Source organism: Mus pahari, chromosome 10 (assembly GCF_900095145.1).
Source record: "Mus pahari chromosome 10, PAHARI_EIJ_v1.1, whole genome shotgun sequence".
Taxonomy (NCBI): domain Eukaryota; kingdom Metazoa; phylum Chordata; class Mammalia; order Rodentia; family Muridae; genus Mus; species Mus pahari.
Window position 1 is genome coordinate 57,399,561 of NC_034599.1, and position 19,034 is coordinate 57,418,594.

General features: G+C 49.7%; 1 protein-coding gene and 1 long non-coding RNA gene across 3 annotated transcripts in view; one reads left to right on the forward strand and one right to left on the reverse strand.

The window, feature by feature from the left end:
* Positions 1–19,034, reverse strand: part of Coro2b (coronin 2B) — a 112,508-nt gene that overhangs the window by 52,172 nt on the left and 41,302 nt on the right. The window contains exons 1-2 of one of the 2 annotated variants that reach the window (XM_029542795.1): positions 17,946–18,024; positions 11,028–11,228 (exon numbers count right to left, since the gene is read on the reverse strand). In XM_029542795.1, the coding sequence (XP_029398655.1) occupies positions 11,028–11,228 (201 nt within the window). In that variant the 5' untranslated portion in view covers positions 17,946–18,024. Of the gene's footprint in view, positions 1–11,027; positions 11,229–17,945; positions 18,025–19,034 lie in introns of those variants that run through there. The other variant, XM_021206182.1, reaches the window with a different exon arrangement.
* LOC115064804 overlaps positions 1–19,034 on the forward strand; it is a 49,198-nt gene that overhangs the window by 27,670 nt on the left and 2,494 nt on the right. Inside the window, exon 4 of the long non-coding RNA XR_003844622.1 lies at positions 2,811–2,949. This is a non-coding gene — a long non-coding RNA (uncharacterized LOC115064804). The remainder of the gene's footprint in view (positions 1–2,810; positions 2,950–19,034) is intronic.

The window sequence follows — 19,034 nt, forward strand, 5'->3', positions numbered from 1 at the left end:
TACACACACACACACACACACACACACACACACACACACACACACACTTAACTCTTACTCACACTAACTAGCTGTGCAACCTCCACTGAGTCTCTCACCCTCTCGGGGCCTTGGCATCTCCACACATAAACTGTATCGTTTTAAACACCGCTTCCTCGTCTTCTTCCTCCTGTATTCACCTGAAGACCCACTTGGAAATTTAGGCACAGGTTGCTTAGCAACTAAAAATCAAGGTCTTTGATGAGTACAGCTGGGAGGGGGCAGAGGAGACTCGAGAGAGTGGATGGCGCCGAGCAAGCATTTATTCTGAGAGGCTGCCCTTCTCCCCCCCAGAAGTCAGGATGACTTTAAAAGCCTTGGGATGGAAGTGGGGGCAGGGGCCCGAGGAGGGACAGCCAGAAATGGAAAGTGCCCCCAGGCTAGCCCTGGCCTGGGTGTTCTCAGGAGAGGCACACAGGCAGCTATTGTTCGCTGGCAGGGAAGGAACAGGGTTGAAGTCTTGCTGAGGCCTCATGGGAAGATGTTCAGTTCCCATCCCACTCTGTAGAGCCTATGTCACTTTCGTTCCTTGAAACTCTGGGAAAGCAACTGAGGCTGCTGAGGCTCAGGTGGAGTGGGTGGTGAGTGTGTGAGTGTGCATGTTCTCTGTCTCCCTCTCCCAGGGGCTGGGGATGGCTGCCCAGGTGGCACAATTCACTGCCATCTGGAAGTTCATCAGCAACTCCTTTGGGACTCCTGACCTTAGCCTAGTGCATGCACGCTCCCTGGGGAAGAAGGTACACCTCTGTCATTTCTAACACCTTTGTAGAAGGACACGGAACTCTCAGAAGGGATCAAAGACAGAATTCCTGGAAAGGAGACAGAGAGTGCCCAGGTGTGCCATGCACTCTTCCAGACCACACACCTCTTGGGGGTCAGACTGGGACTCTGTGAGGTGCACAGGGAGGATCCTGTGGCGGCATCAGGCCATCTCGGAACAGAGAATCTCCAATTCAGGTCAGATTCGGGGTTGGCCTCCATCTGCAGGTTCAGTGAGGCCCTGACCCTACCCCTGTTCTCCCACCCACCCGGAGTTTATCTCACAATAGGATGGAAGCGTAGACCTGAGGACTGCACATCCAGAGGCTGCGCTAAAGCCCTTCTGTGCCCTAACCTTGTAAGCCAGGTGGCCAGGCAGCCACTCCTCAAAGAAGCTCGCCCTGCAGTGGCACCACCAGGCTCCTCAAACCTTCCGTTTCCCCGCATCCAACCATGGCAGCCACAACCTTGGAACCATTAACTCCCTCTCTGCAATCCCCCTTCAGACAAAAATGGATTCGTGTGTGTGTGTGTGTGTGTGTGTGTGTGTGTGTGTGTGCTTCTCTGGGCAGTGAGTTCCCATGGACAGAGATCCTCGGGGACTGTTCCAGTCAGGCCTCCCCTTTTCTGGCTTCAAAGCCCATCAAAGCGCAGTGGCCATCGCTGGGAGAGGGGATGAGCAGAAGCCCTTGCATCGAGGTAGCTCCTGGTTATTGAGCACGTGCCGTGCCGCGTGGCAGACTGGGTGTCAGACGTTTTATGCAACACCTCAGTTAATCATCATGACACACTGAGAAACAAGGAACACCAGGGTTTGCATACAGGGAAACTGAGGCAAAGGAGCTAGGGTTGTACAACTAGGGGTTGGGGCTATGATCCCCAAATGCCTCAGAAAATGGGGAGTAAACCAGACTAGCAAAAGGCTTCACAGTCCAGGCCTGAGCCCTGGGCAGAGGGAGCATCCACAATCTGGATGCAGCACTGCAGGTTAGGTTCACGGTCCCTGGGGAGCGGTGCTATTGCGGCTAGACTTTGGCTTTGTGGGGAATGGGAAGGCCTTTTTGGTACAGGGACTGGCTCAGCAGACAAATACTCAGACGTCCCAGGATACTTACGCTCTAGCCACGCTGCATCCCTGTCTTGGGGACCCCCAAATCCAGAGAGTACCTCATCTCACTCATAACTGAAATAGAATGAATGAGAGATGCTTCCATCTCCGAGGAAGGGCTTGCCTTCCCTCCCCCTCCCCCCAAAATAAGCAGCTATTCTTCCAAAAAAGGGAAAAACACAAAGCTGTCAATCTCAGGCCTCAGCCCGAATGCAGTGAAGTTGGAACTTCTAACTCTCTCTCTCTCTCTCTCTCTCTCTCTCTCTCTCTCTCTCTCTCTCCCCAAGTCTCCCCCTTTCCCAAAGTCACCTACTGTACTCAGCCTGTCACAAGCCTTGAGATGTAAATTGCACCAAGAGGAAGGAAGGCAGCTTGAAGAACAAAGGATGACTGAGGAAAGCTGGGGAAATGGATTTGGAAAAGCTCTCTGAATTCCCTGGGAGAAGGGAGGGTGGGAGTGGGTGGCTGCCTAAGTGGGAAGTAGTTCAGACCTAACTTAGGGGAGGTGGGTGTTAAGCTACCAAGATCTGGCATGGGAGAGGTTCGGGGCAGCAGGAAGGATGACCTCGCTGTGGTCCTTGACAGTAGGCTGGGTATCTCAGCAGGCTCTGAGCCATGGTGCTGCCTGGCTCAGTGGCTTTTTGCCAACTCCATAGTAAAGCCTGCTGCTGGGTTAGCAGGCAGTCTGTAAGGGGAGGTAGGGACCATGCCTCTGGGTCCAGCCTCAGGTCAGTGCAAGGTGCCAGGTGTGAACCCATCCATTGCTGGTCCTTTGCCACTGTGCAAATTAGACACGTCCTCCCCTCCACAGCAGCCAACTAGACTGAACTGCATGTGGATAGGGACCTGGCCTTGTTTATGTTCATCCCTGGTGTAGGAACTGTTTCTTGTTGGGTTTTGGCAGGGTCTGACTCCGATCTGAAGCTCACCAGGCTGGCCTCGGACTCACCGAGATCTGCCTGCCTGCCTTCTGAATGCTGGAATTAGAGGCATGCGCCACCGAAACTGAGCAAGAGCTGTGACTGAAATACAGTGGGTACTCAGTAAGTGTTTGCTGGATGGATCTGGATGGAGGGATGGCTGGGTATGTGGGGTGGGGTTGGGTAGATGGGTGGGTGGATGGGCGAACGGGTAGATGGGTGGGTGGATGGGCGAACGGGTAGATGGGTGGGTGGATGAGTGAACTGGTAGATGGGTGGGTGGATGGGTGAACGGGTAGATGGGTGGGTGGATGGGTGAACACATAGATGGTATAACCGTACGGTGAATAGAGTCAGGCAAGTGCTCTAGCAGGGGAGACAGACTATCTGCAGCTGGGTATTGGGCTGGACAGGTTTCACAGAGCTGGCATTTGAGATTGGTCTTGAGAGGGAGCAGCCATCCTTGTCTACTGTACAACACCAACTTGCAACACCGGTGAAGGCATCTCTGAATAAAATGGGATTAGCAAGGGCCAGAATGTAAGAGCTACATTGAGTTCTATAGATCATGGGGTCCAACTTTATCAATTTGTGGACAGAAAAACCAGGGCATAAGAAGTGACTCTGGAGGTCACCCAGCACCTGAGTGGCATGACAGAGATTGGAACAGGTGTCTGTCCCCAAAGCCATCTGAGCTGCTCCCCTGCTCCAGAGTTTGGGTGGATTGTGCCTCCTCCCGAGATCACAGACAAAGAAAAGCCAAGAGGAGACCACGGAGCCAGGCTCCGTATGCTATAGCTACAGTTTCAGCGTTTGGGAGATAGAGGCAGGAGTACCACCTAACATAGTCCAAGCTGACTTAGACCAGTGAAACCCAGGTCACAGGATGTGGGCTGCATTTCCCTGATGCCAAAGACCAGACGTCTCAGCTGACTGAGCCATGGCATGCTGAGCAAGCTGCAGTGAAGCTGTGAGTTTGGCCCCGCCCAGAGATGAATGACAGCTGAGAGTATGTAGCCAGAGGCTCCTGTGTATGGAGGGTGCAATCACACCCCACCATTGTTACCCATTAGTGGGGAGCACTGCTGATTCAAATCCAAATGCTCATCCACCTGACGAAGAATGATGCCCGGAGCCAGGTGCATGGCCCACCTGGTGAGGCCTACCCACCAGATCCACCTATGGGACACCCACAGGGTCTTTGGAAGACCAGACCTGGGGGCACATGAATTCAAGGCTCCCAGCATAGTCCTGAGGACCCAGTCCTTGCACTGTGGCTGAAGGACTTAAGTCAACTTGCCTGGCTTCCTCTCCAGGACCCCTTCCCTGTCTCTCCTTGCCAATTGGCACTAATGCTTCATCCGTCCACCTGGTCCCCTGGCCTCTGGTAGAAGCTCCCTAGAGTAACAGTGACAGGGACATTTATACTGTATATTATAGGATCACATCTGTACCTCGGATTGCAGGAAGGAACCTGCACATACACACTGTGAACAGCTCAGGAGAGTGAGACTCAGTGGCCTTGGATATTTGGAAATCCCCGATTCACAGACACAATAATAAGGGAAGTGAAGAAAGAGATAGGAGAGAGAGACACACACCTCCCCCAAGGCAGGGTTGCTCTGTGTAGCCCTGGCTGTCCTGGAACTAGCTCTGTAGGCCAGGCTGGTCTTGAACTCAGAGATCTGCTTGCCTCTGCCTCTTAAGCATTGGGATTAAAGCCAGACACCACCTGGCAGGAGAGAGATTCATAAGGTATACAAATATGAAGAAAGAGATAGTGAGAGAGACAAGACTGACAACCTGCCCAGAGAGACACAACTAAATTTTGGAATGGGTGATAGACTGCCTCTGTTCTGGTGTAAAATATACAAACTGGAGCTGCCATTCAGATGTGGAGATCTCTGGCTTCCCCAACAGCTGGATTCAATTCCTGTCTCTGCTCAGTGGCTTCCACAGAGCCAGGCAGCAAGAATTCTGTATTCCAATCACAGTAATACAGGCGAAGACTGCAAAGTGCTTTCTAACCCTCTGTGAGGTGACTAGGCGTGCATCTGGGGGAACTGGGGGTTTAAATTTGGGCTGTGTACTGTGCAGAATTGGGGAGTCCATTTCTTTGTGCCTTTGTCTCTTCCTCTGTAAAATGGAAAAAAAAACAAACAAAAAACAACCCAGCATTTTCACAGTGTGTTACACTCTTGAAAAGTACAGGTGATTGCTATACAGTGCCTGCTTGGCTCTGGGGAAAACTTAGACACTTGGCATCCAGGCTAGGGTCCTTCCTTCCCTCCAGCTGACACTTGGTGGCTGGCAGGACCTGTGCTTCCAACCCTGGTCTTCTTGGGGCTTGGTTCAACCCTGGGGAGTGCAGCAAAAAAGGGGTGTGGCCCTGGTGGCTGGATGGTTAATGAAGTGCTGGGCACAGTGCCTAGGTCCTACAATATTCATGAAGCCCCAACCCTGTGCCAGGCAATCCGGGTGCTGACTACTGGTCCATCTGCAGCTCAACATTCTGCTCCTGAGATGTGGGAGCAGGGAGCTGCATGTTAACCAGAAAAACATCAGCCTCTGGCCACCACAGCAGAGGCTGAACAAGAGTCTGAGAAGACTGGCTCCTCCTCCAGACCCACCCAGAGCCAAAAGGGCGTGTCCATCAGCGGTCGGCATCAGGGTACTGCAGTGTGGATGCAGAGTAGGAGAGCTGGCTTTGATGAGCAGCTCTGGAAGCTGCTGACCACGAATCCAGCTCCTGCTGTCTCTGCAGCCTCAGTTTTCATGCATGGAAGATGGGGTTGACCTCCCTGAATTCCGATGGGCTGGCCTCAAACTTGTTATGTAGCCAAGGATGATTTTGGACTTTTCCATCTCCCAAGGGATGGACCAGGGGCTCTTGCATGCTAGGCACACTTGCCCAACTGAGTTATATTCTCAGCGCTCCATTTTTTTCCCCCTACACAATGCCTTTTCTACTCATGAATGCTTTAAGTGCTCATTATAAAACGACATCATAGAGAAAGAAGAAAGATGTAAAAAGTAGAACTCATCCTTAGTAACATCCTTTTGGTTTTTCTAGATGCATACGTGGTGCTTTGCTTTGTTTTGTTTTGTTTCCCCTTCCTGAAACAGGGTTTCTCGGTGTAGCCCTAGCTATCCTGCAACTCACTCTGTAGACCAGGCTGGCTTCAAACTCACAGAGATCCACCTGCCTCTGCCTCCCATGTGCTGGGATTAAAGGCGTGCACTAATATCACTAGTGCTTTGGTGTTTCTAATGAGACCAAGCATGCTTTTTATTTTTACAAATCACAAATAGTTCTCTTTCATTAGTGTCCTTCTGCATGGGTGATTTCCAAAATGTGGTCTGAGGTCGAATGGGCTTCTCAAGACCTTCCCAGGGACCAATTAGATGTCTTAGCTGCTCAAGGCACTGAGTTCGATTTCTGGGCCCACATGATGTCGGAAGAAGCCCAGCTACGGTAGGTTGTCCTCTGACCTTCAGGTGCACACCAAGACACCTGTAGGTTCCTCCCTCAAATAAATAAAATGTGAATAAAAACCAAGACTTTTCAGGGAATTCATGAAATCAAAATTACCTTCGGCACAGCATTCAAACACCACATTCCTGTTTGCCTAGTCTCTCAAGAGTCTATGGGTTTTCTTTTCTCATGCAATACAGCCACGGGCGGAATGCAGAAGCAGAAGTGAGAGTCCATCTGTGCTCCGACCAGCCAGAGGGACTTGGAAAAGTAGAAAACAGTGCCGTTCTTCTCAATCACTTTTCTTTTCAGTGCTGGGAATCTAACCCAGAGCCTTCTATATGCTAGGCTCTACCACCCAGCCTCACTCGTAAACCCCCCACCCCCCCATTAACTTTTTTTTTTGGCTATTTTTCACTATTTTTAACTCTTTCTCACTAAAATATTGTTTTTCATAAAAACATGTGTCCCAGGACATGAAACATGAAATGAATTTGCTATGACTTTACTTCATGGATACATATTTTAAAGATTCTAGTTTGGAAGACAGGGTCTCATATAGCCCAGGGTAGCAGAGAATAACCTTGAACTTCTGATCCTCCCACCTCTTGGGAACCGGGACTACAAGCCCGTGCTGTGAACACGACACTGTGTCTGTGCAGCCCTGGGTACTGAGATCAAGGCCTCCTGCATGCTGGACAAGCATCCCACCAGCTGAGCTCCATCCCCAGCCCAAGCCGACTTCATGTTGTGATGAACACGCTCACGGATGACAGATACAATCCATGCACAGGAAAGCCTTTTAGAGTTCCTCTCATCCACAAGTGTGGAAAGTGATCGGAGACTGCACTGAATAGGGCCTGTCTTGAAGAGCACAGGACCCAGAAGGGAGCCGTGCCTGCGGCTCCCTCCATGACAGGCCTGCAGGGTGCATGCAAAATTTCACTATTACAGCATGCCTGTGAATCAGGGTACCTGTTCCCCATGAGTGGTACCCAACGAAGGTGAGCAGATGAAGTTGAGAGGGTGTGTGTGTGTGTGTGTGTGTGTGTGTGTGTGTGTGTGAGTTTTCAGGGAGGGCAACTTCTCTGAACAGAGTACAGAATTTGGAAGCTTTTAAGCAACTTGTGATGTTTTGAATAAGAATGGCTCCCATAAGCACATATATTTGAGTGCTTAATCATCAGGGAGCGTGGGCTGGTGAGATGGCTCAGTGGGTAAGAGCACCCGACTGCTCTTCCGAAGGTCTGGAGTTCAAATCCCAGCAACCACATGGTGGCTCATAACCATCTGTAACAAGATCTGACTCCCTCTTCTGGAGTGTCTGAAGACAGCTACAGTGTGCTTACATATAATAAATAAATAAATCTTTAAAAAAAAATCATCAGGGAGTGGAACTCTGATAGGATTAGGAGTAAGTGTGGCCTTATTGGAGGATGTATGGGGGTGGATTTTGAGGTTTCAAAAGCCTATGCTAGGTCCAGTGCACTCTCTCTCTCTGCCTCTCTCTCTGCCCCCCCCCCCCGCTTGTGTCTCTTCACAGCAATGGAATACTAAGACACAACCTAACAGAGAGGTTTTTGTTTTAAAACTGGTGAAAATGATGATGGTGGTGGTGGTGATGATGTCTGGAGGTTAAAAATGCTGTAAAAAAGGTGGACACACATTTAATCCCAGCATTTAGGAGGCAGAGGCAGGCAGATCAATGTGAGTTGAAGTCAGTCTGGTTCACATAAAAAATTCCTGCCCAGAGTTATTCATAGTGAGACCCTGTTTCATTTTTTTTTTTTTAGTCTGCAAATTTGAGTGCCTCTCTGTGTAGCTCAGGCAAGCGTGAACATGTGATCCTCCTGCCTCAGTCTCCTGAGCCCTAGGATTCTAGATGTCTGTTACCATGTGTGACATCTCATTTATTCATTTGTTTGTTAGTTGAAGACACAGCCTTGCTATAGTCCCAACTGGTCTGGAACTTGGTATGTAACCCTCTCTTTTTCCCCAGTGCTGGGGGGGTCACAGGCTCGTGCTTCCACATCTGTCTGCTAACATTGTACATACTCCTGAGGACAGTCCAGCTGGACAGATGCCCGAGATGGACCGCTGGCTGGTAGCCATGCGTCTTCAGAGGTGAACAGGGGTCTCTGGCACCTTACTCGTGCTATGTCTCCACAGGGCTGCATACCTGTTCTCCACTCCACAGCCTCCTCGGTCTCTAGGAAATGTCCGTCTTCTGTGAATTGCTTATGCAGGTCTTTTGTTCACTTTCCTTTTGTACTGATTCTTCTGGAACTTTCTGTGTTCCAAATACAACCTTTCATTTAGTATGTACTGAAAACATTCTGCTCAAACACGGGTCTCCTTTTAACTTTGCTTAGCGCCCCACTGTAGTACAGGAACTTAGTTGTTTAAAAATACATTCTATTGTATCTATCGCTTCCCTGACGGTTTGGGGAGATGCTTTGACATACCAAGCCTTTCCACACAGCATGATTTTTTAAAAGGTTCTCCCGGTGCCAGTGAGGTGACTCAGTGGATGAAGGGGCTTGCTGTCAACCACTGATGACCTGAATCATTACCTGGGACCTATATGATAGAGGGAAGGAACCGGCTTCTGAAAGGTAACTTTGACCCCACACATGCATCATAGCTCAGATGATAACACACACACACACACACACACACACACACATACACTGCTAACACATCACATATACATATATACCACATACACATACATACATATATACACATACATAGACCACACATACCACATACACACACATGTATATACATGCACACATATACACATACACAGACCACACACTCCACAGACTAAACAGACCACATACACACCACAGACACACACACACAAACACCACAGACACACACACACACACCATATATGTACACACCATATACACATATCACATACATACCGCTAAAACATCATACACATCTATACACACATTAAACACATACACAAACCACATACACACATCACACACATATATATATACACACATGCACACACACAGACCACATACACACACATACACAAAACACACACACATATGTACACACACACATACATTTCCATATATATACACACCACATATACAACATACACACATCACATACACACCACTAACACATCACATATACACACACCACATACATTTACACATACCACATACATATATGCATATATACACACTACACACACACATACACACATCACATATACACAACACAAACACACACACATCCCCACACCACATACATGCACACAGACGCAAAGTAATAAATATAATTTTAAAATTAACATAAAAAACTTTAAAATGTTTTCCACTTCCTTTTCTGATATTCTAGCACTCTTCTCTATTCCATTCCTCCCTCCCTTGCTCTGATAAAAATCTTACTTACGTATCTGCTCCAGCCTCCCAGGTTCTGGGATTATCGATGTCCACCACCTGCCAGGCCCTCTCCGCTCCCTTCCTCCTTTCCCTAGCCCCTCGCCCCTCCCCCACCTTAACCATTTATAGCGTCACTCTATCTAGAACTTTTTTCTGTACATAAAGGTACTAAGTGTTGACTCTTGTGAGTTGTGGAACAGAAGGTGACATGGTGCAGGCAGTGGGTTTGTCTCACCCATCTCAGGGGTTCACAAGCCCACACAGCTATCAGGAGTTGAGCTAGCCCCCATCACAGAGACCCGATCTCCTCTGGAAGACAAGGCAAGCTGCATCTCAGAAATCCATAAGCAGAACTGACGACTCTACTAAGAAAGCAGCAATCCACCTCTACCATACGGCTCTGGAGTGACTGTCACCAAGCTACCTCCAGTGCAGCTCCTGGGCAACATCCACGACTGTCCTACTTGAGACCCATTTGGCCAATGCAGGATGAGGAACTATGACCCTGCTTTATCAGAACAGGGACCTGAAGGGCAGAAACGTTGAGAGACACCAGAAGGCCACTTGGCTGGCCAGTGGGAAAGCCTATGCCTCCAGCCTCTAAGTCACTGTTCCTTAGACCTTCCTGAGATCCAGCTCTGTTCTCAGGGACACTGTAGCTGGCCCTGTGGTGGGAAAGAGACCTGCTCTATGCATCCCCAAGACTGTGCTCCCTCCGAGGGAGGAAAGCCTGGAAATTGTCCCACCACCAGCTGACTGCAGTTCTAGAACCAGTGTTTTCTAATATGAGGTCCTCCTCCCAGAGCTGGGATGAGTCAGGCTAGGAACAGGAACTCAGGCATAAACAAGCAAAACGGACAGCAAGCACTTTGCCTGAGGCGCGTGACCTCCCACGGGCCTCCTGGGACTGTGCCTGAATGGCTACATCGACAAAAATCGACAAAATCGCAGCAGCAAGCTTTGTGGGTTTAACCTGCGGCAGTCATGTAAGCAACCAGGTGGTGAGAGCCTCCAGGCGGGAAGTGGGCACCAGGGCCCAGCAGATGGCAGATGTCGGCCAGCCTCCCAGCAGAGGGTAATTCCCGAAGTGTACAGGTTTATGCAGATCCAAAAGTACCCAGAACGGTCCCTGCTGTCCCCCAGCTCTATACCAAATGGACACTGAGATGGAATGGCAGGGCCCAAGCTGTCCCCAGAGACAGGTGTGATCAGTCCTCCAGGCAGGAACCCGTCTAGGTGCACAGAAAACAGATCTCAAGCCTTCCAGGTCCAGCCTTGTTCTCACCCAGAATCTCAGGGCAACCAGGGCCACTCACCTGCTCCAGGGGGATGACAAGGAAGGAGCCACCTCCCGCGCTCTCAGTGACTATGGCCAGGAAGCGGGCGTTGACTGCGCAGAAGTGGTTGTCATGTACATTCTTGGTGATGGGGATCCCGTCAAAGCAGTGCTCCCTGTTGGCCGCTTTCCCGTACACGTTCCGAAACTTGGAACTGCGGTACTGCGGTCGCCAGGACATCTGTAAGGGACCAGAAGAGGCGGGGTTAGGCTGACTGCTACTTCATGAAGGAGCTGGACAGGGCCCTGGAGAGTCAGAGGGGAGGGGAGCAAGGGGTCCCTCGGGCCCACCCATTTTCATGGATGGATGAGAGGCGTTGGAGCCACCAAGAGCATGGGACCTATCATGTGCTTGGCTGCTTGCCTAGAGGGTCTTGCTGACACAGAGTCTGGCATGAGGGTGTTCACAACGTTCCTGCATATGGTCCACATGCCCAACAGATCTTCTAGAAAGAGTGTAGGGTTCTCTCTCTACCAATGATAATGACATTTGATACAGTAAGCCACACATATGACAGTGTCCCGACTGTTGAAACTCATCTCACTCAGCCCTGGAGGTTAAGGAGCCTGTGTGTTTATGACTAAGGACAATGTCAGTGACATTGGGCAGGGGCAGGGAGGTTGCAGGGTGGGGGTGGGGGATAGGGAGAGCGAGCATCACCTTATGCTCAAGGAATCAAGCCACCGCATTTTCTAGAATCTCTCCCTGACGAGCATGCTCTCAAAAACCCTCTCTGTTCCACAGTTCACCGTTGCCACCAACACTGTCCTCGTCAGGCACAGAAAGGCTAAGTGACTGAGACAAGGCCACACAGCTGAGTGTGCTGGAAGGGAAGGCACTTTTGAGTCTGGGATGAAGTCCTCAAAGTGTGACTCAACAATCACTTATGTCAGATCCACTGATGGTGTGGGAGGTCACTGAGTTCCTGGGTTATTTCTTTTCTTTTCTTTCTTTCTTTCTTTCTTTCTTTCTTTCTTTCTTTCTTTCTTTCTTTCTTTTTTTAAAGATTTATTTATTTATTATATGTAAGTACACTGTAACTTCTGGAGTACTTCAGACGCTCCAGAGGAGGGCATCAGATCTCATTATGGATGGTTGTGAGCCACCATGTGGTTGCTGGGATTTGAACTCTGGCCCTTCAGAAGAGCAGTCGGTGCTCTTACTCACTGAGCCATCTCTCCAGCCCCTCCTGGGTCATTTCTTGAAAATACAGTTCCCAGGTCCCACTCTGGGCCAACGGAATCCACTGCAATCTTTTAGCAGTGTGGTCCAACACTCAGCAAGCTGACTCAGTATCCTTGTCCCCTTGCGCATGCCCAAATGACACAGAAGCACCCTGAAGTTCCAGAGTCCTTGTTCTATAGAATGGAGAAGGCCCTCCTCAGCTGACCCCACCCAGTATTCACAGCCTAGGCACTGAGCAGTCACCAGGTTCCACTTTTGAAGCATCTTGAGGGTGAGTGGAGCATCTTTGGGGGGCCTTCTATGGGATAGTGCCTTTTGCAGGGAAGCCATACCAATCTTGTAGTGAGCTCAGTCTGGGCCACACACAGCAGGCACTCAGTTATGGCTCTGAGCAATGACCACACACCTGGCTCACATCTAAGCCAAAATGTCAAGAAGGAATCTTGTTTTTGTTTGAGACAGGACCTCAATATACAGCTCTGGCAATCCTGGAGTTCTCTGTGTAGACCAGGTTGTCCTTGAACTCACAGAGATCTGCCTGCTTCTGCCTCCCAAGCCCTGGGAGATGAAGGTTTAATTTTAGCAGTTGGATGTCTATTTTAATACATTAGAAAAAAATAACACATATTCCAGACCTTTGATGTCACAGATGCTATTGTGAATGAATGCTAATGAGGCAAAAAATAAAGAAGAGGAAGAAGATGAGGAGGGGGAACGAGGAAAGATCAGTTTAAAAATATGGTGTGAAAAAATATACTACAGGTCTGTCACCTGCTTAAGAGAGTCATCCCAGTGCGAAATTATAGAAACCACGCTGTCCCCGCAAAGTACAATATTCTAAATCCCAGTTCCACGGGGAGGTGCTGTCTTTGCTTATTCCAGTTTCTGCCAGTCGGGCATGCCCTTTTGTTCTTCCCAGCCACAGCTCAGTCTCAAGGCTAGCCTCAAAGCTAATCTCACACCTGTTCTTGCTCCTGGTGTCGCCCTCAGCCCTGGTTCTCCTTGGCCAGCCGGATTCCCCTGGGAACAGCAGGAAAAGAGACCAGGGCCTTCTAAGCAGGGCTGAGCTCCAGCCTGCTTTCAAGGCCTGCCCAGTGGGGTTCTGTAGTCAGGAAGTCCTTTTAGGATCCTGGCCTGATGATAGCCTAGCCCCTCCCACATCCCCAAGGGAGCCCCTCCCACATCCTCCAGGGAGCCCCGCCCAGTGGAAGGCAACTGGCTCAGATAACCACCCAGCTTCAGTCAGTCCATCCAGTGGATCTTGAGACATGTTCATTTCCAGTGAAGACCACACCGTGAGGCCTCCAGGGAGCTTCAAGGGAAGAATGATGAGCCTGGACTGGAATCTACACAGACCTACATTCTAGTCCCATCATTCTGCAGAGCGGCTGTGTGGCTTGGGCAAGCCTCTGAACGTCTCTGTGCCCCTCCATCTGCTCTTACAGAGGGAGGCTTATTAATTTCCCCTCACCTACAGGACACAGGCAGAGTGAACATCAAGATGCCCAACTCATGCCCAGTACAGGGAATGCTACCTCTCCTGAGCCTCCCACACCTACATTTACCCAAGATGCTCCTGGGGAGCCCCCAGCCACACGCCTCAGCTGACATCCCCTACGCTGCAGACGCCTCCCCCTTCCCCTCTCTTTCCCTTTTTTCCTGCTCTCTCCCACTCTCTGTCCTTTTCCCTCTCTCTACTTGGCCCAGCTCCCAGATCTCAGGTACAGTGACAGACAAGGCGCCTATGTGGCTGGCTCTTGATAGATATGCTGACACTCTGCCTCCTCCGCTTCTTTCTAAAACAAGTAGCCCAGGCTGCCCTCAAATTTAATATGTCACACAGGATAGCCTTGGACTCCAGATCCTCCCGTCCATATCTCCCAAGTGTTGGAATTACGGGTGTGGGATATCACACCAGAGCTGGTTAATGCTGTGCTGGGGAACCGAACCTCGAGCTCCATTCATGCTAAGCAAGCACTCTGCCACCCGAGCTACGATCCTAGCCTCTAGGATTTCTTCATTTTTTTGATATGGACTCTCTATGTAGCTTTGGCTGGTCTTGGACTCTCCATGTTTGGCCACACAGAGTCACTTTCTAAACAAGGTTAGTTCGCAGCTGAGGCTAAAAGCTGAGCTTGGCAGATATGTCTTTAAAAAGTGCTCCTCACTCTGTAAGAGCTGGAGCTCTGTGTTCAGAGAGCCTCCAGGGCAAGGAGTCCTTCCTCTTGAAGGGTCATAAGTTCTGGGAGTCTCCTGGCCAGGGTACACAGCAAGGCTACAATGGCTATGATCATGTAGACCTAGGTAGGGAAGCCTTTCAAATGATGGGTGCACCATATGTGCATGCTGGGAAGGGGGCATCTGTGCTGCCCAGGGGTTGGAGGGAATGGCCCCATGGTCCCACACTGGACCCTACACTCTGGTCCTTATAACCAGTTGGCCTTCAAATTTTGGCTTCAAAGACAAAGAGCTTGGCTCCCTGTCATTCGGCAGTGGGGGGAAAAAAGGGCCAATAAGGTGTCTCTGGGGAACTTGGTGACAGGGCTTGGCTGCCCCTTCCCCTAAGATTACCACTCAGTGGGGGAAGGCAAGCTGGTGGGAGCTGTGACATCTCTGTTGGAGAAAGGAAATGTACCTCAGCAGTCTGAATAATTAGAACTCTTTAGTACTGTCAATCATAGGTAGGAAAGTAGGCGTTGTGTCACCCTGCCTGTAGAGAAGCTGTTGCGGAACCATGAGCCCAGGGTGTGTGTGTGTGTGTGTGTGTGTGTGTGTGTGTGTGTGTGTGTGTAGGGGGGTGGAGGGGAGAGGTTTTCCTAAGCCTTGGAAACCCTTCAAGGGGCCTCATCAGCTGAAGGCTTTGAAGTTGGAGCAGCAACTTTCTGCTTGAACTTCACGTTGCTGAGAAAATAAAAGGGGCTTTGTATAGAAAGCCCGGGGTAACTCTCTGCTTGGCACCCTCTGCCTTGCAGGAAGAATCTGAATTAGCAAGGAAGGGGGCATCTTTATGATCCTTGGCCAACAATTCCTGAACTCACTCCCCCAATTCACAAGGGACACAAACTCATCGTAGGTGACTGTGTTGTGTTCCACATGGCCTTTCAGCTCAGAGGACTTGTCAGAGAGAGTGGTTTTCTCTGGGGGTGGCAGGCTAGCCAGCTGCTCCCCTTGAAGGGCATATGAGAAGGCACGTTGAGCCAGGTGAGAGAGGGGCACGCAGAGGGGGAACTGACTTTGTGTCTCCATCCTTGCATGTATGGGTGTGTGGAGGTCAGAGGTCACTAGAGGACATGAGAAGCCTACATGGGCTTGGTCAAGGTGCTCATTGAGACTTGGGCCCATCGAGGCTAGCAAAGGCCCTGATGAGAAAAAGATCTTGCTAACAGAGCCAGGAGGAAAACGAAACAGGAGTTAGTCAACTGCAGATGCACACACACACAAAAAAAAATGCCCAAGATGGGACAAACAGGCTACTTCATTTCTCAGGAGCCAACCACCCTGCTTTTTTAATATATATATATTTTTTTCCCTTTTTCATGTGTGTGTGTTGTGTATGTGTGGTATGTGTGTATGTGTGTGTGCATGTGTACATGTATGATATGTGTGAATGTGCATCTGTGTTGTGTGTGTTATATGTATATGTGTGTGATGTGTGTGTATGTGTATATGTGTCTGTGTGATGTGGTGTGTGTCTGTGTCTCTGTATGTGTTGGTGTGGTTTGTGTGTGTGTGTGTGTGTGTGCATGTGTGTCTGTGTGATGTGATGTGTGTCTGTATGTGTTGGTATGGTTTGTATGTGTGTGTGCATGTGTGTCTGTGTGATGTGATGTGTGTCTGTATGTGTTGGCATGGTTTGTGTGTGTGTGCATGTGTTGTGTGATGTGGTGTGTGCCTGTATGTGTTGGTATGGTTTATGTGTGTGTGTGTATGTGTGTCTGTATGATGTGGTGTGTGTCTGTATGTGTTGGTGTGGTTTGTGTGTGTGTGCATGTGTGTCTGTATGATGTGGTGTGTGTCTGTATGTGTGTCTGTGTACTGTGGAGACCCAAGGTAAAATCATCCTTTATGGCTCTCTCACCTTATTTGATGAGGCAGGGTCTCTAAATCAAACCCAGAGCTCCCCAATACGGCTAGTTTCCCTAGGCAGCTTGCTCTGAGGATCCCCCATTTCTGCTTTCCAAGTTTAGAATTACAGGAGGTTCCCCCAAATCCACCTGGTATATATGTGGGTGTTGGGGATCTAAACTCTGATCCTCACACGTTCCCAACGATGGCTGCACTGTTCCCTAACCAAGTGGTTCTGAGCTGTATAAGAACGCTAGCTAAGCAAGAGCCCGAGTGAGCTGGAGGGCACCCTCCTCCTTCTACTTGCTCCTGGGTGTGGAGCGAGTTCCTCTGTCAGAGGTGATGCTGTGTGCAATAGCAAGCAGGCCGGGCTTCAAGTTCCCGCCCTGCCTTCCTCAGTAATGGGCTGTAATCCATTAGTTGAAACAAACCCTTTCCTCCTATAGGTCACTTTTGGTGACAGTGTTGGTCACAGCGACAGAATAAACTTGGACCACTGCTTTTCTAAGAACCAGTGTTCGCTTACCCAGAGAAGGGTGGAGCTGCTAAAGCAGTGTTCAAGTACTCCCAGCTCTGACACGTGACATGGAGTGCTCAGCAATGCAACAGCCTTGTGCTCAGATGTAGGTTTACTGCGAGAAGGCTTAGCTAACTTGGCCTCCGTGTGAGGTCAGCGGAGAAGCCACCCTAACCTAGAGATGACCTGATTACACTCAGAGGAGTAAAAAGCCACCTCTGGCAGGCTGTGATTGCAGGGGCAAGAGGGACAACAGGCTGTAACCACGTGTCTTGATTTTCTGGCACTTGGGGCCAGTGACTCACAGTGACTTAACGTGCTTTGTGGGTTGGAGGTGGTGTGAGGGGACAGGAGACTCTGGGACTTCCAGGTTGGGATCTGGATGGAAAGAGGACATGTTGGAATAGCTGGCTGAGGAAAAGATGGCTTAAGTCAGTGGTTCCCAACCTTCCCAATTCTGCGACCCTTTAATATAGTCCCTCATGTTGTGGCAACCCCCCCCAACCATAAAACTATTTTCATTGCTACTTCATAACTGTGATTTTGCTATGGTTACAAATTGTAATGTTAAGTATCTGTGTTTCCTGACGGTACTGAAGGGGTGGAGACCCACCGGTTGAGAACCACTTGGCTTAGGTGAATCAGGATGGCTGCAGGGCACAGCCAGGAAAGTCTAGCACGCATCCTTTGGCATACAGCTCTGATGAGTATGGAGGTCTGAGAGCCATGAGCCACCAGGAAGATTCAATGTGAGGGGATAGGGCAGGGGCACTAGAGGCCATGAGGAGCCTAGATGGGCTTGGTCAGGGTGCTCATTGAGACTAGGGCCCGTCGAGGCTAGCAAAGGCCCTGGTGAGAAAAAGATCTTGCTAACAGACCCAGGAGGAGAACGAAACAGGAGTTAGTCAACTGCAGATGTACAAAAAATGCCCAAGACGGGACAAACTGGCAACTTCAGTGGTCACCTTCCAGAACATGTTAAAGGAGGGTACAGAGCAAGGGGCTATCTTTACCCTGCCCTTAGCAGACATCCAAGCAGAAGTCACATTACCCCTAAAAGGCTGGAGCCTTCACATGACAGTATAGGTTAGGCTGGCTTCACTAACGGCACATGTATTTACCCTGCTCACCTGCAGGTAGAGCTTGTCCGTATCTTTGTGCAGTGGAGTTGGGAAGGATCCTATGGGGCATGAAGGTTGCACGCTGCTTAAAGGGACAGTGTAAATGGTGTCCCTGGAGTCATGAAGAAGGGGCCCAAGTGCCAGAGGACAGGGCAGAGCCACCGTTGTCATCCTAGAGGTTCAGCTGAGCAGACAAGACAACCCGGAAGCTCTGAGTACTTTCTGGCTCTGCAGCAGAAGCCCCTGCTCTCAGAGGCAGAGGCCTGGCCACTCACCTGAAGGGGAAGCACAGTGTGTTTCGAGCAAACTTCAGAGGTCCTGAGGGATGGGCCGCTCAACCCCAGCCACTCTCAGCTGTTCCAGCTGCCTGGCCACATTGGCTAGCAGAGGCGGCTCATTACTGGAAATTCCAGGGGAGGCCTCTCTCTCCAGGGGATGCTGGATGGGCCCTGCACCCAGCACCTGCAGTATATCTGGGATGCCACCTCCCTGGCACCCCATATGAGTTGTGGAGTCTGGCTAAGCTTTGGGGTTAGTAGAACATTACTTCTCTATAGAACCATCAGTTGGCACCTGTCAGCACCAAGGCTGTGCAGGGACACAAAAGCCAAGCATAGCTGCTTCAAACCCCAGCACTGCCTTACAAACGTGTACTTGCTCATTAACGCTAAGAGCTGTGTTCTCATCAGTGGAAATGGGGTACATGGGGCCTCAGGAGATGGTCCATCAGTAAAGTGCTTGCCTGACAAGTATGAGGATCTGGGTTTGCTCTCTAGAATCATTGTTTACAAAAAAAAAAAAAAAAAAATTCGGTAGGTCCAGGCACGGTGGTACATACTCCTAACACCCACATCTCCAAAGAGAAAGTAAATTCAAAATATTTTTCTCAAAAAAAAAAAAAAAAAAAAAAATGCCTGGGTGTGCTGGAATGAGCTTCTAATTCAGTGATGGGAAGATGGAGACAGGTGGGTTTATGGGGTTTGTAGGCCAGTCTAATTGGTGAACCCCAAGTTGTTGTTGTTGTTGTTGTTGTTGTTGTTGTTGTTCTTCTTCTTCTTCTTCTTCTTCTTCTTCTTCTTCTTCTTCTTTGTATTATTA